The sequence below is a fragment of the Poecilia mexicana genome, unplaced genomic scaffold (genome assembly GCF_051168715.1).
Source record: "Poecilia mexicana isolate PSO_F unplaced genomic scaffold, ASM5116871v1 scaffold_3, whole genome shotgun sequence".
In the NCBI taxonomy this organism is placed as follows: domain Eukaryota; kingdom Metazoa; phylum Chordata; class Actinopteri; order Cyprinodontiformes; family Poeciliidae; genus Poecilia; species Poecilia mexicana.
The window spans coordinates 11,263,189-11,285,558 of NW_028263372.1; the positions used below are offsets into that span (position 1 = coordinate 11,263,189).

At 39.0% G+C, this 22,370-nt stretch overlaps 2 protein-coding genes across 3 annotated transcripts in view; one reads left to right on the forward strand and one right to left on the reverse strand.

Annotated features, from left to right (window-relative positions):
* cd276 (CD276 molecule) overlaps positions 1-15,340 on the reverse strand; it is an 83,596-nt gene extending 68,256 nt beyond the window's left edge. Inside the window, exons 1-2 of one of the 2 annotated variants that reach the window (XM_088004152.1) lie at positions 15,001-15,340; positions 7,341-7,436 (exon numbers count right to left, since the gene is read on the reverse strand). In XM_088004152.1, coding sequence (XP_087860278.1) covers positions 7,341-7,386 — 46 coding nt within the window. In that variant the 5' untranslated portion in view covers positions 7,387-7,436; positions 15,001-15,340. Of the gene's footprint in view, positions 1-7,340; positions 7,437-14,996 lie in introns of both variants that reach the window. The other variant, XM_088004151.1, reaches the window with a different exon arrangement.
* Positions 15,341-16,175: 835 nt separating this feature from the next.
* LOC106933546 (ubiquitin-like protein 7) lies at positions 16,176-20,226 on the forward strand. The gene is made up of 11 exons (XM_015012848.2): positions 16,176-16,250; positions 16,625-16,816; positions 16,938-17,057; positions 17,155-17,240; positions 17,643-17,727; positions 17,810-17,867; positions 17,967-18,100; positions 19,123-19,172; positions 19,279-19,455; positions 19,573-19,686; positions 19,818-20,226. The coding sequence occupies exons 2-11, from the start codon at positions 16,642-16,644 to the stop codon at positions 19,956-19,958; spliced, it is 1,140 nt and encodes a 379-aa protein (XP_014868334.2). The 5' UTR covers positions 16,176-16,250; positions 16,625-16,641; the 3' UTR covers positions 19,959-20,226.
* Positions 20,227-22,370: the final 2,144 nt, after the last annotated feature.

The window sequence follows — 22,370 nt, forward strand, 5'->3', positions numbered from 1 at the left end:
ATTTCCTGTCAACTTTAAACATTTTTTAACTCAAAGACAGGGTGGGCCACTGGATGAATACCACCGAGCTTGGGAAGTTTACTGGGGGAAAACCCACAAATTAAATTAAAACAAGGCTGCATTATTAACATATTTGGGCCATTTAAGAAAATAAGTATAATAATTTTATCTTTTTAATTTTTGCAATTTGAAAGTTTGTATTTTTATTATATACAGTGGAGTAAATGAGCAAAATGTAAAGATTTAAGCAGGTAAAGGGAAGCAAAGTTATATATTAAGAAGCATCCGCCTGGTATGTGGGGACGAAATAAAACAAAGAAAGGATTAACAAGTTGTTTAGAAAAAGTGGATTAATATATATTTTAAAAATTACAAATTTAGGTTTAAATAAAGTTATTCTATTTACAAAAAAAACTGTGCATACCAAAAGAAGTAATGAGTCCTTTCTGGACACCATGACATATCTCCACTTTACCACTGTCATAATGAAAAAAGAAAAAAGAAAACATACATCTTTAGGTATTTGTATTCATAAAGCAGAAATTGCACTGGTATCAAGGAAATGCAAACAAAATTCCACTTTGGACACAGTGGCACACACTCACACAGACACCCAATTTCATGCAGAAACAGACACCCAAAGGCCAGGGAGCACATTGATATTCCACACTTGTATTACTGCTGACAGCTCCACAGCATCACACTGTCTGAGGAATTGGACACGAGGTATCCTGACACTACAATGGAGATGCTGTTACAAAGCTGCTCTGGAGCAGGGAGCTTCCATAATCACAACGAGCAACAGCCCCATACACAAACACACGCACGCACACACACACACACACGCACGCACGCATGCATGAACAAACACACACACGTATACACAGAGGTACACAGGTGCTGGGGCCCTTGCACTGTCCTTGACACACAAAAACAAACACAGCACAGGAAAGCTCGCCATGCTGTTTAAGTTAGCAATGCGTATAAGCATATAATTACTTTGACAGCTCTTTGATTTATTCAGCAGGTATGTTCGATATATGTTAGCATTGCAGGCATTCATCTTTTAGTTGGCAATTCAATACGAAGATCTGCCAGCGTCAGACGCAACCCCACTTCAGCCTCAATATCAGTTCAATAACATTGAACCAGACAAAGGACGTTACATTCAAGTCTTTCTTCATAAATAAAATAATTGGAGCCGTTTAATTGCTGAGTGGCTCCATTTGGACAGTTACTGGAGCCATTTGTGTGTTACAGTGAGTACACATATATGTATGTGCATTCTCCATCAGAGCAAGCAACAGAGATGGAAACATAAGCATTTTATACATGAAGGAAATCAAACATTAGCATTGGAGGGCAAATTAGAGAGGCAATATTGACAAAGCAGAGCAAACGGATATGTAAGGTGAAACATCTAGACTGCAATGAACGTATGTTTGAGTTAAGCCAGAAGAAGAGCAAGGGCAAATCGAAAAATGCTTTTACGACACTGCCCCCATCTGTCGAGCAGCAGGACTGCAGGGAAGCGCCCTGTCATTCTGGGCATTTTGCACCAGCTACACTTCAAAGGAGTGGGCTCAAAAGAACTGCGAGTCCTTTCATACTGATAATTCTTATGATATATCCAATGGCTGTATAGGTCTAAAGGGAAAGCTGGTTTTTGATTTCATGTTGTCCAAAGCGGACGTCCAGATAATGCCAGCACTAGAAAGGGAGAGGGAGAGAAGCAGCATCTGGAGATCATTAAAATGTGTGTGCTTAGCTAGTATGATGTGGATCAAAATTAGACACTGAATATTTTCTGCGTCCTAGGCCGAAATGCCTCCTCAGTGATGAGGCAAAGTAGGGGTGGGATAATCGAGCCCTCTGCAGTGTGAAAAGTAAAACTCAACATTAAGAACAGAAGATAATCTCCTCCATTTTTGCTCCCAAAAAAACCCATTGTGAAATGCAAGTTTCCCCACTCATTGGGAAATACAGGTGATGGCTCAAAAAAAGAATTTGCTACTTCTCCATTTTCAAATTTTTTTCTGTACTTTTTTTCTTTAGTTCTCGCTCCCTTCTACTGCTCCCCCCCATCTTTCATTCTTCATGGATACACGCCATCTCATATCCTGTCAATAAGCTGTTAATGGACTCTAGCATTCAGGTACAAGTGTCTGCAGAAGAAAAGTAGGCAGATAAAGGCAAGCCTCTGGCATACAAGCCTGAGGGACGGAGAGCCTTTGATGAGCAGCCGGCTGAGGACAGAAAAGAAGGGTGACGAACACTGGAGCACCCAAATATAGCAGCAGAGTCATGGAGTCAGTCAGAGCTGGGGGCAGCTAATTTCTAACAATGACAAGCCATACATAATTTAAATTAACTGTGGTGTGTGCAAAACTTTGCTTCAGCAAACTAAAATATGCCTAGGTCTTGATTTTCTTCAAACCCGGAATCGCATTTGAATTTGCCATTTGATTGCTTGAGTTTGTGAAGGATGGACCAGAATAATTCTGAAATGAACATGCCTGAGTCGAAATCAACACAAGATTTGGCTAATAAAGAGGGGAAGAGCTCCCTCAGGGGTTTGTAAGGTAACAATGATGTGAAAGTTCTTTAATCATACTTTATGAACTAAAATATGACAATGAACAGAAGGTAATTAATTAGAAAGTGTAAATGACTTTGGGATCTCCTAGTGTCTTTCCAAAGTGAGAGTATGAGTTAACAATATGCAAAGAAAAACAACGACGCTAGGATCATAATAGCTAAACTTACAATATTTGACAATGAATTCAAGTTTCTATATTGGAAAAATCTGCACAAACTGTAATATAATTTTGTATGCATTCTCAGTTGCAACTCCCTTCTTCATTTTGAGACACAGTAAGCTTACCAGAAAGCAGTAAGAAAGACTGGACAGATTGGAAATGCATTGGCTTATGTTAATATAGAATTGTTTCAGACTTTGATGGCGTGTTTCATAAACTATATAGGCTGTAGGCTCATCAGGTCAGGGCCTGCTATGCAGAGTAAGGTATACCAAGGTTTAAACAGGTTAGCAATACAAAACTGCTAAAAATGTGCATCATACTGTTTCCCTACTTTAAAGGCTTTTTCTTGAGATTCAAAGAGAAAGTTCTGTGGAAAGTTTTTTGCTGGCTATTTCGAACGTAGAGCTGCCGCTTCCTCTTTCTGACCATGTGTTCTGCTGGTCAGCTGCCTTAAAGTTACATCTTTCTGTCACTTATGAGAAATGCAGCTTAGGCTATTTGGAAATATTATCAAATCGCAACTAACGGCGATTGATAATATTTCAATCGCTGTTGAAATATTAAGCTGTACAAACTCGAGGAACACCGCCCTTCCCTCTTAACAGGCTACAACTCAGCTTACCATCATCAGTGTGTGAATGTGCGTATGAATGAGTGGATGACTTGTGTAAAGCACCTTGGAGCTCTTGGACATGATGAAGTGCTATACCAAGGAATCTACCTGTGGATGCAGCTGGTACGCTCCAGCAGCGAAAGGGAAGCTGTGATACTTTCCAAGCACAGATCAGCATCCATTCAACACCTTTTATCACAGCCCACTACACACAAAGAGATCAACATATGGCTGTAGGCCCTCTCTCCCCGGCCAGAGCAACAATCACAGCATATAATCCGTATCAATATTTTAACGATCCCACAAGGCAGCCTTTTTAGAACTTGTTGAAATAATCATGAGATGCTTGTTGGGTAATGCACTTTGCTTCAATGAGTAAGTGGTGTGAAAAAAAAAGCAAAAAAAAAGCTGAAAACCAACGAGACAGAGGCAAGCCAACAGAGACAGCTCATTATGTATGCACTACAGCGAAACCAATCTTTGTTGAGCCTGTCCTCGATTGTTTTTAAAGGATACTTTACTGGACGCAATCAAATTAGCAAGAACATCACTGATACGGGGTAATAACCCTAAATTGAATTTCTGCACAGGCTAAAGTGTCCCCCCTTTGCAGAATCAATTGCTGTGAAAAGAAAAGGAGGGCAGGGAGAGGGTATTCATAGTTAGCAGACCTTTAAAAAGTACACCAGAGATGAAGGCATGAGAGGGCTATTTTCACGCTCCGGGGCCTGCCCGTCTGCCTGCCCACTACTACACCAGATGCAGTCTCTCCAATTATGCTAGCTGGTTTGAATTACCTTCAAACTCCCCTCGTTTTCCTGGGTGAGGCTCCCGCTACTACATTTGCATGAATTCGACTGTTTTTGGTACCACGAGTCGCAACACAGCGTGCTCTGGCAGCCTTGTGTCTGTGCTAAGTGAACACACACTATGACAACAACAAGCAATTAGCCAGACAGCTTCTTGTTAGCCGTGCCACTGGCTGACACCGCCGTGTGTTACGCTGACGTGAGCCAAGGATATCACTTTACTCAGCGAACTGTTGTGGCTCACTCGTTACTGTAACACAATGACATTTTGTCCATTTTGCTGACACTCAGAACAACAAATAGGGAGATGTTTGATGAAAACACTCTTAGGCTTTTAAAAGTTAAGAAGGGTCAGAGGTCAATGCAACACTGAAGGAGCCCTTGTTTTTTGGCATTAGATTAAAAAAAATTAACCGGTATGCCTGTGTGCAGTACTAGGTAAGTACCAGACAGCGTTTTGCTGAGGGATATCTAATGGGCTGATTTCTAAAGCCAGATAAGGCTGAGGCTAACTGTATGACATCCTGCTCATGTGTCGCTATGTGTTTTTCTCCCCCAAGTATTGTTCTTACAATGTAATTGTTGGCAAAGCCCGCGAAGTGAGATCGTATGTAGTGATATGAGGACGCGCTGAAGTTATTGGGCTATGATGACAGTGGAATACAGAGAAGGTCACAGCCGCTAATCCCTTGATGGGATTGCCATAACCAAGAGACGGTCACCCACATAAAAATATGAACACAGTTTTCTGACTTGCAAGGAAAAAATAAGTAATCAATTTGACCTTTATTAGTCATCCCTCTGGATAATGACTGTGGGGCTTGACTGAAAACAGAAAACCAAAGAAATTCACATTGCAATTCAATACCTACCCAATCATTAACTGTTTTTAGACTCTCTTTCGGTGCCAAAACACACCTTATCTGTTTACATATGGACTCCACAAGACCTCTGAAGGTGTGCTGTGGTGCCTAGCACCAAGATACTTGCAGCAGATGCCGTTAAGTCCTATAAGTTGCAAGGTGGGACCTCAATGGATGAAAATTCCTTGTCCAGCACGGCACACAGATGCTTGATTGGATAGAGGTCTGGGTCAAGTCACTTTGCTAGATCATAAGTGGATGTTAATTTGAAATCCACATGAATGGAAGGATTCAAAGACTCGCAGTATAACATTGTTCAAACCATCACACTATCACTGCATCAGTGACGGTGTGATGGCTCATCCTGGTGTTCATCAGGGTAGGATTAGGGTTAGGGTTAGTCTACCACACTCACCCGGACACTGTGTGATGTTAAATGAAATGTGATTTATCAGACCAGGTCAAGCCTTTATACACTGGTCTAGTTCTGATGATCATGTGCCAGTTGTTGGTGCTTTGGGTTGTGGACATGGGTCCCTGACAGGTCTGCAGCTATATAGCCCCACACGCAACAAAATGCAATATGTATTTTCTCATAAAATCAACCTCAAGATCTTAAGCAATTTGATCTTCATTTGCTTAAGATCTGACCACACCAGAGAAGCATTTCTTCCTATGCACATCACCCGAGGCTACCCATGAACTTGTAATCAGTTTGCCAATGATCCTTTCTTAGATCCCTTTTGATAGATAGTACCACTGTAGACAGAGGACACTCCTCACAAGCTACAGATTTGTAGATGTTTTGACATCTAGCCATTACAATCCTGCCTTTGTCAAACTGTCTCAAATCCTTTTGTTTGCTTTTAACTATTAGCTTTGACGACAAAATGTTCTTCAGCTGCCTAATACACCCCACCCACAAACACAATGTAGAGATAATCAGTGTTATCCACCATTTATTCACCCTTTCAGTGATTGTAATATTATTTTATATACCACAACCAATAGATGAAGATCTGAATTCATCTGCATTATTAGACAATGTGTGGTGGGATATCGTTTCAGCTTCTAATAAGCCAAACAAGGTTCACACTGCATGTACCTTTTGTCTCATTGTACTCCGTTACAGGGGAAGTCTATAGTATCAAACCTGACTTCAACTAATTCACTTAGTGCTCCAGTTAGCAGAGAGAAAGTGAATCATTGTGTGAGCTACAATAGCCCATTACCTGTGAGTTAAAGAGCTCCATCAGTCCACGACACCTCCTTCCCATCTTCCCCCCCAGTGTGGAGAACGAGTTAGGCACTGAATGCCAGACAGCAACTAATGAGCAGGCCGCAAGCCCATTTGTGCTGGGAGAGAAGAGGTCCCTAATGAACCACTGAAGACACTTAGGTCCACTGAGTCAGGACTGAAATGTGCAGCTGATGGCCAATAGGAGCTTGTGCCAATTCCACCAGAAAAAAAAGGGGGAAAAAATGACATGAATTTGGAAGACAAAACTTTCTTTGTAGATTTTGTATGTTCGCCAAAGACTGATGATGTGTCAGCCACAGACCAGCTGGGAAAAAACTTTACGGTTACAAAAATATGCCTTCTTCGTCCCCGTGATGACATACTCAGTCTCTTTTTATTCACCGTGTCAGGCAATGCTATCAAACCAATCCAGGCCATTTGTTTCTTGTTTTTTATGACGACACAAGCTCTTCTCCTGGAGTAAAATCTTTGGGTGCGTGAGGAATGAATACTCAGTTGCAACATAAGTCTCAGCCATGCCACTATTTTGTATTTTGAAATACGAGAAGATAACTTCCTCACTGCACTTTCTTAGTCGCAGCAGAAAAACTGCACTCCCAGTATTTCTCGTCGAGGTCGTCAAGCTCTCCCCACTGCACCTCAAGGAAAAGGTCAAAGCGTCTTTGTTTTACGAAATCATAAAAAGTCATAAAAAGAAAACATCTCAATGTCAAAGATTTAAAACACTGTAAAAACTAAACTCAAATGGCTTCCCATGAAAACTAGGCCACTGCTTATGCAGCGAGAGCATCTGTATGACTAGAAAAAGAGTCTCTGTAGACTTGTCTGTTTAGACGGACAGAGTTTAAACAGGGAGGTTTACGATTCCCATACTACAGGCATAATATGCTGGGGGAGTGCCCTCATTTGAACTGCTGTTTGGCCTAATGAAGCCTTTGCTGAGAAAAAAAAATTACAAGCCTACAGCTTGGTGACAGACGGTAGTAATTCCCTCAATGGTAATGAAAGGATAGGAGAAGTGGAGACACCCACCCACTGCGTGGACGGCCAGCATTGCGAGCAGCAGGAGGGCTAGCATGATGCTTCAGGATGGATTCAAACAGCGGGTCCACGTCTTCAGACACAGCACTGCAGAGGGGGGAAAAAAACAGAGATTCAATATGAGAAACGTTGAAATAATTAGGACAATACAGTAACATGGCAATATGGTAAGAAATATGGTGCAGAGTGTGATCCAGGGCAAGATTTTCCAAAGAAACATCTTTAGGTACTATGAGCTATGACTGCAAGCCCTTAATGGAAAGTGAGAGCTTTAATGTTGATATGTAAATATGTTTGAGACTTTTATTTTGAAGGATAAAGGGAAGTCATTCCTGCGTTGTTTCCCCTATCTTGCTGAAACACTTGGTTACATGAAGAAGTCTCTGAACTGCTTTGAAATTATTTGTCTGGTAGCATATTAGGCACCTTCTAAAAGACAAGCAAGCACTGTCAGAACATGATTACCATTAGCCGCTAACAAAGCTAAAGCTAGCAGCTAACTTCCCATTGGTGCTGAACTAAGGGGCTATTTCACTGTTTCACAGAGTCTGACCTGTAATTAATTATATAAGTTAAAAGCCTAAAATGCTTAGACTGCTCAAAACTGAACATTAAGTATTTAAAGCTGAAATTCAGATTTAAGAAACCTTACTCTCTACTTACAGATACACAAAAATGGGTCACCTCGGAATTACGCAACACAAACATAATAGTGAAACATACATTACACCGACTTTTGAAGCCTAAAATCAATTTTTGTTTATTTCGCCCCCAAAAAAATACTACTAAGATTTTGTCATACAAAAAATTTAATGCATCGTTAGTCCATGGGGGATGTGGAAAGAATTTTGACAAGCCTATGATGCTGTACCACCCAGTATGAACATCTTTGAAGACTGAAATTGTTTTTCTGAAGAAAAAGATCTAAAGTTTCCTCTGAAGGTGACTACCTCAGCTTGTTTTTCTCTGGCTTCCTTTAGGCTTTCTTTTCCTTTTTCTTTCAGTAGAAAAAAAAAAAGCTGTAATGACAAATGGGGACTTCCAAAGTTGAGTGGAAACAGCCAAGTCATACTCTCTGCTTTACAAGTAAAAAAAAAACACTACTTTAGGAGGAAACAGAGACAGAAAAGGCTATCTTCCCTCTTCTCTACCCTCAAATATATTCAATATTTATGTGATATCCATCTCTGCTACACTGGTGGAGGTCACTGTTTGTCTATAAATTACTAAGAGAAAATCGTCACTGTGATTTTTTTTTTCTCCCTGAGATAAGAAGTCATCATTTAACAAAGAGAGACCAAAAACACTTGGGATATCTCAGTTGATTCTTCTTAGATGTACAGGTTCATCTAAAATAAAATGGGGAAATTGTGAAAAACTCCAATTTTTTTCTGCCACTCCTTTCAGATATTAAACCTCATAAATTACATAGCTCCATTACGCATGGAGTGAAGTATTTGCAGCCTTTATTTCTTGTAATTTTTATGATTATGGCTCTCAGATAATGAAAACCCAAAAATCAGTGTCTCAGAAAATTAGAATCTTCCCCAACATCAATAAAAAGGACATTTTAGGCTCCTGAAAAGTATTTTCATCTTTATGTACTTAGTATTTGGTTGAGCCAAATAATTCCTGCATGACTTGCAGGATTTACAAATTCAATGTGGTGTGGCATGGAGGAGAGCATCCTGTGACTGTGCTGAGGTGTTCAGGAAGCCCATAGCAACCTGATCTCCCTCATCTTCCTTTCGACAATAGGTCAGGAATAAAATTTCTTATCTAAATGCCAACATGTTACAATTACCATAGACATTTTTTTTTATATCTTTTGTAAAAATGGAAAGAACATAAAAACCCTCATCCTTGGCATGCATGCAAGATTGATTTTAACATGATGGATTTTAAAGGCTTTTTTTATTGAAGTGTGATTATAAAGAGCACAACTTCAACAAATTTTAAAAACATGAATTTGGGGTACAAGTGTTAATTAAATTTAAGCTTTCACTAGAGGGGATGTGGAAATTATTGTAGATCCGAAACTTCAAAAGCGTTGTGCATTTTTGCATTATTAAAATAAGGGCAGTCTTGTCTGTTTTTTATTTTAGGCTCAATTTAGAAAGGAGGGGAAGGAAATGTCTATTCTCAACTATAAGAACAGGATATGGTTTACTTTCTTTGAAAAAAGTAAAACTTTTTGAATAAGCTGTAGGCCAATTTACTACAAACTAAAAGAGAGTGGAACACCTGGGACAGCCGTAGGATAGCCTAATAAAAAAAGAAGACTAAATACAAATTGTTTGACTTTATCTCCAAGAGGTTTTAACTTGGACAGAACAGAGTGTGCCAGCAGAGAAGAGCTCACAAAATATCACAGAAGAAAGTTTAGAAATAGATAAAACGAGCTAACGTTAAACTTCTAAATCCTAACTTTATTAAAAGTTTTTGGATTTCACCTGAAAGCTGAGTGAGTGTCAGGAAAGAAATCAAATGAAATATTTAGGCAGAATCACACGAGGACATTGTTGGTGGGGGCAAAAAGCATTGGTTTTCCAGCTATGGTTCATGAACCAAATATTAGTGTGCGTGTGTATGTACATATTTGAGCCCCAAAGTAATGGGGAAAATCTACATTACATTAAAACTTATACACCTACCTGCTGTTTGTTAGATATATATATATATATATATATATATATATATATATATATATATATATATATATATATATATATATATATATATATATATATATAGTAATATCAAGGCCAGACAACATTAAATATCAACATAGCTTAAACAGCTGATTTTTGAGTACGGTAAATAAAAAATGCAGGCATCTCTCGAAAGAAAATAAAAAGCAACATATTTTTAGCACCAAAAAAAACTTGCAGCATTAGCACAAATACATTTCTTTCATTTCTTTGTACATAAAGAAATGAAATGTCAGAGGCTTTTTTTCTTATGAGACGAGAGCCACCCAACAGCTGCTCTAACCACTGTCTGCTTGGGATGGTGCCCAACGCGCTGCCTGGTGGATATTCCGCTTATCAGCTGTTATGACTTGGTGTTATGAATCATTTCAGCTCTGTAGCTCCACCCCATGGTTCACCCAAAGGATTTTCCATGTGCCTCCTTTTATAGCTTCAGCAGAAAGGATGTGGGCTGAAATTGAGGCTCGGCATTCAGTTTCCATCACAGCTTTGCTTGCCGTTTGTTCAACAAAGGTCCAGACAGAAGGACAAGTAGAAATATTTGTAAGATTATTAAAAAAAAAAACCTCCACCACAGAGAGAGGGCAGGAAAAGGTTTATTGAGCTGAGATTCAGAAGAGGGAATAAACAGTCAATGACAGAAAAGGGCAGATGCATACCACAACTATCCTGAAGCAGAAATCTGCCGGCAGCACGGACCACAGAGTCTGACTCAGGCTGGCCAGACAGCAGGAAGCCAACAAAGGGGTTTTCACCAAATGAGTCAAGCACTTTGCCGCCACCTTGCCAGCGTGCGTCCTCTATCCTCCCTTTCATTTCACCACTCACCTCAGAGGAAGCGATTAAAACAAGCTGAATCAACTCACACAAGTGAAAAAAACTCAAAGAAAATCAGGTCGGTATTTAGGATCAGGGAAAATAGTCGCTATCGCTGCTGTACGCCGATGTGTCAAAACCATGACCAGCTTGCAGGGATGTTACCGGCATTAGCTTATAATGGTGCCATTTAAAGCCCATTACGTCTGAGAGGAAAGAAGTCGCTGAAAGACTGTGTGACATCCTGAACGTGTGGCTTCCTTTCGGAAAATGGCTGTCAGCGCATGAGTCATAATCATCCATGTATTTCATTTTGTCACAATGTAAAGGACTATTAAACTTTATATGGAGGTCAAAAAAAGATAAGCGCTTTTTTGGGGAGTTTGCACAGATCATTAAGATTTAAAGTAATGCCGCAGCACCCCGGTAGGCTTTAGGGAAATTTCACTGAGGGCTAGGTTTCTTCCAACAGTTTGGTATCTATGTTTCTCTTTAGTCCACTCCTTTGGTTCTTTTTTTTGTTTTCCAATACAGACATAATGAATATGGCTAGCGTTCAGGGCAGTGGCATATGAGTTGGTTCACAGCCAAGCTCCTTAAACCGTTCGAAACTATTGACCCTGTGAAGACACGGACACTTCTAACCCGCAAAACGAGCGCTTTAAACTGGTACCAAAATTTAACGAGCCCTCAGGATGACTCAGGTCATTTGGTATATTACTTTTTCAAATTATACATTAGGCCATCAAAATGAAAGGAAGAGCTCCATAAATTTGAAAGGAGTATTTAATGGGAAGAGTTGCGTAACAAAGAAAACTTTAAATAAAGCTACACAAAGGTTGGAAGTTTATATTTAGCAACAAATGGATAGTATCACAGAGCTAACTGGTTGATCACAGACTGAAACGTTGTAATTTTTAAACTGATTGTTTTCCCCCAAATCTAGTTTGAGAGCCACTGCTGCAGAGATTTTAAGAGTACATGGACTGAGGCCTTTCTTGTGTTTTGTTGGTTTCGCTCTGTAAAAGGTATTATTTTTCATATGTTTCTGCATGTGTGTGCATAAATATATTATTTTTGCCTTAAGAAGTAACCATACATACATATCATTAAAAATGTGAACCATTTGTCAAGTTAGAGGTAAAATCTTCTTCTGTATGTAATAGAGCAAAACAAAGTAGGTAATAACGGTGAAAATCGATAAACCGATTTCCTTAATTTTACAATACTTACATGTGAGAATCTTATCCCCCGATCTTATCTTCCTTCCCACATTAATGAAAATTAGAGAATTTAACAACTTTTTAAACAAAAACATTGGCATTGATCAAATCTGGAATCAGCAGATCAGGTATCTTAAAGATTGGTGATTGGCAAGAGGACAGAAAACTGCAATTGGTGCAACTAGTAAAACATTATTCATGTACTGACCCTCTTCTAATGTCGTACCCCTAAATGACATTTAGTCAGGTGAACTGCCTTCAGAAATCACAGAAATAGTAAAGAGCTGGTGCTTAAAAGCTTCAGGGATGGTTCAAGAATGAAAAACTAACAATAACCAAAGCAGGGCAGGTTTATAAAACAGCAACCCAAACTTTGACATTTCATAAAGCAGGGTATCGTCTAATTAAACTGCCAGGCTGAAGAGAATGAGAATTAGACAAGACGGCTTTGAAAGCTCTGGAGGAGTTGCTCAGATCCACTGCTCAGGTGGGAAATATCAGCTGTGCAATCAACAAGCCATTGATAGAGGGACAGGAGAAGTCACGAGCCACAAAGAAAATGTTAAGGAAGGGGAAAGTTAACGTCTTGGTAAACATGAAAAAGATTATATTTTTGGGCAGTTTTTCTTCAGCAAAAGTGGTCAAAGTAGGTTGGATAATGGACAAGGGTAGTAAAGGGAAAAAGACCTGATACAATGAACCTAAATGTAAAGCTATAGGAATGGTTCAGATACATGGTTCTCACACAGTGGTACACTTTCCACTGGTGACTTTTAGTGTATGTTTTGGAATCAAATATTTAATTTCAATATTATAAGCCATGAAACAGAAAATAGGTAAATAATCGAAGCCCAATGATCTTTACTTCACACACTAATAAAGTACAGTGGAGAATATGTTAAGAAGAGATGATCAGAAGCAGTAATAAGTGTCAGTATAAATGGCAAGAGCACCAAACATATTTTAACCATGTCCTAGTTGCCAACAATCACAAAGATTTGCCGATGCCTAACACAATGACCAGACTAATTAAACACAGGTTGTTTCTATTTATTTGTGTGAAAGAGTCCCTGAGGTACAAACTGCCAGAAGTTCAAATAAATGCTTGTTATCACTCTTTTCCCAACGTTTTAAACACTTGGCAGCCATATTGAATTTTGAGATCAAAGTTATTGAGTATTCTCTTGACTGCAAGTAACTGAATAATTTAGTAATTAGCGAGGTTATGAAAAGTATGAGAACCACTGGTTTGGATCAATATATATACACAAGTGCATGTTGTGTGTGTGTCTGTTTTGGATAAGGTGGTGTTATACTGTACCCAAGAGCCTTACTTCCTAATTTACAAAGAATCACAGCAAATATTGAAAATAAACTCTCAAATAACTATTTAAAAAATGGGTTCAATTTTAACAGCGTGCCAATTATTAACCAAAGAAATCATATCATAAGCAGGTGTTACTGATCACATGAATGCTTTCTTTTTATTTGACTTATTTTTTGGTATATTCCATTAAGATTAAAAAAACATATTTCCCAAAAGAGACCTGGCAGAGACAGGCAGCATAGCAGCAACTAATTAGCAGGAGTTCACCAATAAATCGGCCAGTCGGTACATCTTTCCCAATGACAGAACCACCCACCAGGTCACAACTGCATGTGTGTTTAACAACAGTCACCTCAATGTTGTCAACCTGGTGACTTTGTTGCTAAGTTTAGCAACATTTCAGTACAAATAAAAATCAACATCAGAATTGGCAGGTCAGGATTTTAAAGATCGACCAGAAAACTACAATCGGTGCACCCCTACTAATTAGTGCTCTGTTTTAAAATGAGGGCAGCATGAAAGTTCCTGACTTTTACCAACTACTTTATGTATATCCATCTATACACATAAAGACACAGTATATGATTTGTTAATGTACAACATAAAAATAAAAATCAACATTTGTTATAATAGTTCCATTAAGAAAACAGTCTGGTAGATAGACCTGTGTAAATACTCACAACACATTTTTGTTCGTCCTTCATAAGCATGTAAACATTTGGTGTTGCAAGACTGATAATTGCTTACACAGCACATGGGGGGGAAATTAATTCACATGTTTTTCTGTTATGTGTATTAGTAATAAGTGAAAAAACTTGTTGAGAGAGTGTCTCAACAATGTTTTAACCACTGGAATGTTCTAACCACTGCCTGAATTAAATGGGTAATTAAGGAACTGGTAGAGAAGAGAATGCTAGTTGTATAAGTGGGATAAAGGATAAAGAAAAATGGGATTCGGCCTGAAGAGACAAGGATATAGTAACTACTATTGCTCCAGTTCATCAATAGTTTTGCTCAGCATCTTCCTTATCTTTTCATTTATCCTCTGGGTTTTATGGCTCTTCTTATCGTTTGTATCCCTTTCTTTATATGTTTGCTTGTTCCTGAATAAACAATTTTCTTTTTGAGTTCGCTGTGTCTTGCTTTTTAAGAAAATATCCTTTGTTGTTGCCTTAAACAACCTTTTTGTTGATACATGTAGGGGGTAGTTTCTGCCGAACGGGGGCGCAGTCTGTTTTATTTAACGTTAGCTTATTAGCTCTTTTTAAACTGTATCCTGTGCTTTGAACGTCTTTGAAGTGAAAAGCCCGGACTAAGCCTGGCTTTGGAGCCTGTGAATAGAGCTACCGAGGTGGTTATGAGAGGCTCTGTCTTTCTTCAAGTTTTCACGGTTCCATTTGCTCCACATCTGGTGCTGCGTTTACTTCCAAAATAACCAAAGTTTACGGTTATTCATGATGTTTCTTAAGCAAACAGGGGATAAGCTCCCTGTTAGTTTGTTGTTGTTTTTTTTTTTAGCTCACACACATTTCATGCTTAGTGTTTTAGAAAGACGAAAGTTAAAACTCACCGACCGTCCAGCGGAGGTGGCTCTCTCCTCTGTCCAAACGATGTTATTTTCCAGAGCAGTTCATTCCTCTCACAACAAAGCACCGCTAGAAACGCAGCCCACGCACTTTGATTTAGACGGCAGATAAAATTACCAGGATTTTTTCCTGTTGTGTTGTTTCATTGATTTGGGGGCTTCTCTTGGAAGAAACCACTCCTTGCTGCTTTGTCCAGCGGTGATGTCATGCGGAGGCTCCGCTGTACCGACCCCCTTAACTCTTTAACCGTTTAGTGAACACAGCCTGGAAGGCGATAGGTCTAAAGAAACAAGACATGTGAACATTCATTAAAATTAACGACAATTACAGATGGATAAAGCCATGCAAAATCATCATAACAACCTTCCCTGATAAATTCACTAGTAAGCTATCTCAAACCAGGATTGCAGCAACATTTGTAAACTTTTTTTAAAAAATAAATGTATAGTGTTCCAGTTTTATTGAAATGGCAATGTTTCTCTCAAGTACAGTAAGGCGTAATGAATTATTAATTTGCAATTATTGAATGTACGTTTATGTTCTTATGTAACCATTGGCCCATCGTGTACGTTTAAATAATCTCCCATTGATTATAACAACACCGGCTCAGACATAATAAAAATATTACTTTATTACTGAATCATAAACATAGGACCCACTTAGTTAAATATCCTTGTCTGTGTTTTTTTTAGTTATCGTCTGAAATAATCTTTGCAATATTCCTTTGTAATTGTATTATACTTAAATAATATAATTTTAAATAATACAATTTTAAATAATAAAATTTTGATACAGTTAACACAATGCAATTATAATTAAATTCTGTGTGGCTGAAGATAAAGCAGTACTAGTTCTTTTAAAGTACTTTGAAACGGGATTTGTTGTAAATTGGTGCTACTGAACTGAGCACGTTCAAATAATACAAACAAAATGAACAAAAATAGATTCATAACGCCACGTAAAAAGAATCATTTAAATCTAGATAGATAGATAGATAGATAGATAGATAGATAGATAGATAGATAGATAGATAGATAGATAGATAGATAGATAGATAGATAGATAGATAGATAGATAGATAGATAGATAGATAGATAGATAGATAGATAGATAGATAGATAGATTTTTGCGTTTACAACGACGTAAGTAGAATTTCCTTTGTTCACGTGGCCGAAGTGAACGTAGCATAGGTCACGTGGCAGAAACACGGAAGTCAGTGTCTGTAAACAATAAAACGGGTGAGTGTGCATTTGTTTCACTGTAGCTCGCAGATGTAGATTTAAAAGCCGCTGTGCATGACTTGTGTTTATCTGTTATAAACAAAAAAGCCCCCCCCCCAAAAAAAAAACATACCTTACGAAACCTTCATTTGTACTTTTTAAAATCGTTTCTTTATGTAGCGCCTAAGCATCTGCTAACAGTGGTTCAGCTGTTTTGCTAGCACAAATTTTCATTTGTAAGTGAACAATTTAGTCAAAAGCAATGCAAAATGGCAACGTTTTGCTTTGCTCTGACCGCCATTCAGAGCAACCTGGATGATTAAATTTAAGATTATCTGCCGTGTCTTCAGAGCTTCTGCTAATCTGAGTTGTGGTTGTATTTTGGGTTACAGCTGTGCACGTCAAAAAGATGACCTCTTCAGATTGGCACCTGTCGTTAAAGCTGGTGGATCAGCCCAAATCCACCTTCCACTTCCCGGAGATGATGCCCGGGGACGTCCCACCAGGAGGATACAGAGTGGCCACGTTAAAGCAGCTCGTAGCAGCCCAGCTTCCAGACTCGGTCCCAGATCCTGAGCTAATAGGTCTGTCAGTAGTATGAATAAATAAACTGTGAATATCTTCGTTTTCTGGGCTTCACTGACCTGTATGGTTTACAACACTATCGCATGTTTAAATTACACCTAAAGTGTCCCGTCTGTCCAGAGCTGGTTCATTGCGGGAGGAAACTGAAGGATGATCTTACACTGGACGCCTGTGGAGTTCAGCCAGGTTCCACCTTACACATTCTCAAAAAGACCTGGCCGGAGCCAGAGGGGAATCCAGGTCCGTGGATGTCGCTTCGATAATGAACAGTGCCTAATCTCTATTGTAAATTACACAGAAGATCTGTTTGCGTATGTGTGTGTGATCTCTTCTACAGAGCCTGTTAACAGAGCAACAGCAGCCAGAGAGTTTAGAGTGTTTCACGCTGCTCTTCATTCACTCAACTCTGCCTATAGAGACTCAGTGAGTAGATTTCCACAAATACTCCATCTGCTGTTTTTTGTCCCGATATTTCATTTTGGTTTTTCTACTGAGGTTTCATGTAATGGATAACATAAAGAAGTGCATAATTGCAAAATGAAAGAAAAACATAAATACAATGCTATATATATTGTTAAATATTCCACGAACAAAACAAAAAGAAATTGTGGCTTAACTTTGCATTTAGCGCCATTTACTCCAGTACCCTTTAATTAAGCGACTTATTTGTTCATAATTTGATCTAAATAAAAATTTAAGCTATTTGGTGAAGAAGAATGGGCAAAAACTCCCATCCTTTTTGATAATCTATCACAAAACATCCTTATATTAAATGTTGAATATTAGCTGATATTGATGTCTGTTTTTTTTTTCTTCTGCTTTGAGGTTTTCAAAATGCTGACAAACAAAGAGTCTCTGGATCAGATCATCGTAGCCACTCCCGGGCTCAGGTCAGACCCGGTTGCTCTAGGTAAGACCCAGCAGAACTCCACAAGACACTTATAGCTCTGCATCTTATCGCAACTTGTAACATGTTCACTTTAAACATTCAGGAGTGCTTCAAGACAAAGATCTCTTTGTGCAGTTCACGGACCCCAACATGCTGGACATGTGAGTATGGCTCTTAGCTTTTTTTAAGTTTTAATTTTTATTTTTTCCAGGTGTCATGTGACAAATAATATGACACTTACAGTGCTATTTCTGCTGCAGTCTAATCAGTTCACATCCGGCCCTGGTCAACGCCATCATCCTCGTCCTGCATTCAGTTGCTGGCAGTATGCCGGCCCAGTCCAGTGCCGGCTCCTCCCGAAATGTTTCTGCCAGTTCTTACAGTGACATGCCAGGTGAGCCATGAGATTGATATGTGTAAAAGGAAAAAAAAAAAAAAAAAATATATATATATATATATATATTTTTTTTTTTTTTTTTTTTTTTTTTAATGAATGCAGTAATGTTTTCACTGAAAGCTAATAATTGTCATGTATCTTGAAATAGTCTAGAATTAGCAAGGCTGCAGCTAACTATTATTTTAGTAACCAGTTAGTCTGAGGACTGATCGATTATGTGGATTTTAAAACTGGTGCATTCTGCTGGTTTTTCATTTAACCACTTCAGTCATCTTTATATAATATTAAAAGTACATTGAAAGATTCAAGTACACAAAAACAATCAATCCATTTTTTAATTTGGAAAATAAAACATTTTATTGCCCAAAATCCAATAACGCAGCATGATTAAGTAAATACTTAATCTTTTTTTATCAAAGGATGCATCTGCAGTTAAAAAATACTTCTGACGTGTATTTGAGTCTGTATTCTCCAGTTAATGATTAATCGATTACTAAACAGGGTGTCCGCAAATCCTTAAAACGTCTTAAATTGATGTGTCTTATATTAAGTCCTTGAAATGTCTCAAAATCTAAGTTGATATTAAATACATTAATCAAGGGTCTTACATTTTATCACGGCAGGACAATTTAATTTTGTATATGTAGTTTGTTTTTCTCATGGGACTTTTCTGTCTAGCAAAAGTATTACATTGTGTCACTCAAGGTGGTTGAAGGTACCTTCAAATGTATGCCAACATATCCTGCAAGTTATTATGGATGAGTACAAATATACTGTCAGTTAGCTGAACACCAGAAATTTCCCAGTTTTTCTTATGCTTGGTTATAATCCATCAGGATCCTTCATGTTTACAGTTTTTTAAGTCTTAAATCTCATTGAAGGTGGCATCGAAAAGGTCTTAAATTGGACTCTGAAAACCCACAGATACCCTGCTAAATTAGTCCAGTAATCGACTCGTCACGAATAATCCGAAAAATCGTTTCATTCCCTAAAACTGAGTCGGATCTCTTTTCTGGCAGGCGGCTTCATGTTCGAAGGCATGTCAGATGATGAGGAGGAATTCCACTCGGTAAGTCTTTTCTCACACCTCATACAAAGACAATACACTCCATTCCAACACTCCCATATTGCAATGGATACGGATGCGGGCTGATTATTCGAGTGTGTGTCAACAGGGGAGTCCGGCAGGCCCCTCCAGCCGAGCCGGGCTCCCGCCAGGAATGCGGCCCGTCTCACTGGGCCACAGCGGAGCGACGGGGCCTCGGCCGATAACGCAGAGCGAGCTCGCGACGGCTCTGGCCCTGGCCAGCACGCCAGACAGCAGCGCCGTTACCCCGACAACATCAAGTCAGGTTAGACAGTGAAAACCGACCCGGATTTACTGCCTCCTGTTCATCAAGAGGAGAATACTCGTTCCTGCAAAAACCTGGCAGCGTTGCGACTCTGTTCTATCTTTTTCTTTGATTAAGATGGACCCCTCCAGTGGCTCTGCCCCGATGCCAGCTGGCACACCAGTCAGTAATGATCTCTTCAGCCAGGCTCTGCAGCAAGCTCTGCAGGCCACCAACATGTCTGCTCTACAGGTGAGCTAACCCACAGTGTGCTCATTTCTTCTAGGGGATAATGAGAAACAAAATGTTAACCAGGTGGCGTTTGGATAAAAGGTTATTCTTTCTGAACACGTTTTTTTTTTGTTTTTCTCTTGCTTTGCCAGGGCCGTTGGCAGTCCCAGCTGCAGCAGCTCAGGGACATGGGGATCCAGGACGAGGAGCTGATGCTGAGGGCGCTGCAGGCCACAGATGGCGATATCCAGGCTGCCCTGGAGCTCATATTTGCTGGAGGCCCCGGACTCTAAGCCCTTAGCTCCCACCCGGACCCCCCTACAGACAAAACCCACAGTAGAGGAGAGAGCAGGAAAACATCTGGCTCACCTGACTGCCAACAAATGAGGACATTTACGACTTGCACTGTGTGGTTGTTGTTGCTGTTGCACCATTCGGTTTTAATTAACAGCCAGAGCAGTTCAAATTACGCTCCACAGATTGTATAAACTGATGTTCGTGTTGATTTGATCGATCATTTCTACAAATGTGAATGAGCTATAATAAAGCTGTTTAAAACTATCTACGCCTTATATTTAAAGGATTTTATGTACATTTAATTTTTTTTAAGCTTCATATCATGTTATTATTATGTTATTCTGACATCAAGAACATACTTGGCGTGTTGCTTTGGTTCTTTCTTGCATGTTTGAGGAATCTTTGAATCTCCCGTGGCAACCATTCAGGGATGCCTTAAAGCTGCAGTCTCCAAATCAAGCTTCAGTCCCACACAGCTACCCCCACTCCTCTCGGAGCCCTCCCCTCTCGGCTCCTCCAGACTAGCGGCTGCAGCAATTGGCAAACACCTGGTGGAACTGCACATTTGCTTAGCTCATTATACGAATTACTTCTTAGTCCAACACTCCTAAGAATGGTTGCAAACAGCATAATAGACGAGCGTCGCCATGATGCCAGAGAGGGTAGGAGCTTCTTAAAGAGACACTGTGAAGTCAAATTACTTATATAAAAATATATACAACATTTTTGTAACAACTGAAGGTAATATAGTTGCTTGAATGCTGTAAAATTGCGCTATGCATCTGGAAAATACATAATACAGCCCAGCACCCCTTTAAATATCCTTGAGACTTTCTTTTTGTGTGGCCTTAAAGTCTTGAAAAGTAAATAACGGGCAGTATTAGGCATTTCGTTACAAAAATGTTTGATTAATCAACCTATATCAAAAAAATATGACCTTGTTCATGTCCAGTTATGGCCAAAATGATAAATACTTCTGGCAGATTGAGATTAGACTACATTTTTCATTCTTGTATTATCTGTGATGAAATCTTATTCACTAATAAAAACACAGTTTGCAATCATTTCGGACTTCACTGTAGACCATAAAAGAAAATGGCAACTTAGCCAAATTCTGGACCCATGCTGGGAACACTGAACTGAATATTTGTGTAGCAGATATTTTATCGTAAATTCTCTTGTGATTCAACAAAAGTCTAAAAATTTCAGCAGACTGTTTATGTAACATTGCTTTTATAATAAGCTGTAACGTGTATTTCGTTGTGGTTTAAAGGGTTTTTGTAGACGTCCTACACTTAAGGAATAATGAGCTCAACATGACCCGAGTCCTTCAACTGGATTCGCTCGTGTTGTCCTGCAATACGTCCACTAGGTGGCAATATATTGCTTTACCCAACCAGGTCATCCTTTGTCTCCGAAATTAGGAGCAACAACATCAGATGTGATATTACAAGAAACATTCGCTAATTCACTGACTCTGATAAGTCATGTTGGGAAACAATACATAATTTAGCCCTTTGGTGAGCAAAACATCCCTCCATCCATCTTTTTTCCGCTTATCCGGTTCGCGGGGGCAGCAGCCTAAGAAGGGAGACCCAGACTTCCTGGACAACTTTAAAAACTGGAGATAACATTGGGGATAACATTGTCCCCGATGTTTAATATCGTCTCTTTTTCTGTCATCTTAAAATAATCTTCATGTCGAATATCTACATTCAAAGACAAACTCCCTGGATTTTCTGGTTTTATTCGTTTTTTTTTAACAGATTGTGAGAACATCCCTGCAAATCTGTAATTAATTTATATATTTGGAATTGTTTAGATTACGTTGGTAACTGTTAGACCCTCCCATTTGTTTGAGTAATTAAGAACACACCGGGTAATTGATGGAGGTTTTGTTTTGGGCAAATGTCCGGTGTGACGACGGGAGGTTTTTGTAAAATATTTTTTTTGACCACTTTTGGAACTTGAAACGTCAGATTAAGTTAACTTTCGTTAGTAATTATTTTGTCGATTTTTACAAGAAATGATCCCGGATGACCGACCTATAAGGGAGAGCCCAGACACATTATGGAGGAAACCCATTTCCGCCGCTTGTATCCGCGTGAGCAAAACAGTTCTGAGAAAAATATATAATGAGTGGGGGGGGGAATGTAAAAAAAAGATTTTCCTCCTTTTCCCCAGAAAGCCATGAACTTTTTGGTAGGTGTTTATAAAAAAAAAAGTATTGAAGTTTAATGATTACAATTTGATATAACGTCATCATAACGCTGAAAAGTTCAGTTATTTATTTATTTAACTATTTATTTTTATTTGTTGTTGTTTTTGAGTGGACATTGTAGCCGTTAGAGCCCTGCATCACTACCGGTGCAATGATGCAGAGCTGGAGATTGATCGGTCCTCCTGTT

Excerpts from the sequence above, each read along its gene's own strand:
- LOC106933546 (XM_015012848.2), top strand. The coding sequence starts at position 16,642 with ATGACCTCTTCAGATTGGCACCTGTCGTTAAAGCTGGTGGATCAGCCC. Across the intron at positions 17,058-17,154 it reads GGAGCCAGAGGGGAATCCAG|AGCCTGTTAACAGAGCAACA; the intron begins GTCCGTGGATGT and ends TCTCTTCTACAG. Across the intron at positions 19,173-19,278 it reads ATGAGGAGGAATTCCACTCG|GGGAGTCCGGCAGGCCCCTC; the intron begins GTAAGTCTTTTC and ends GTGTGTCAACAG.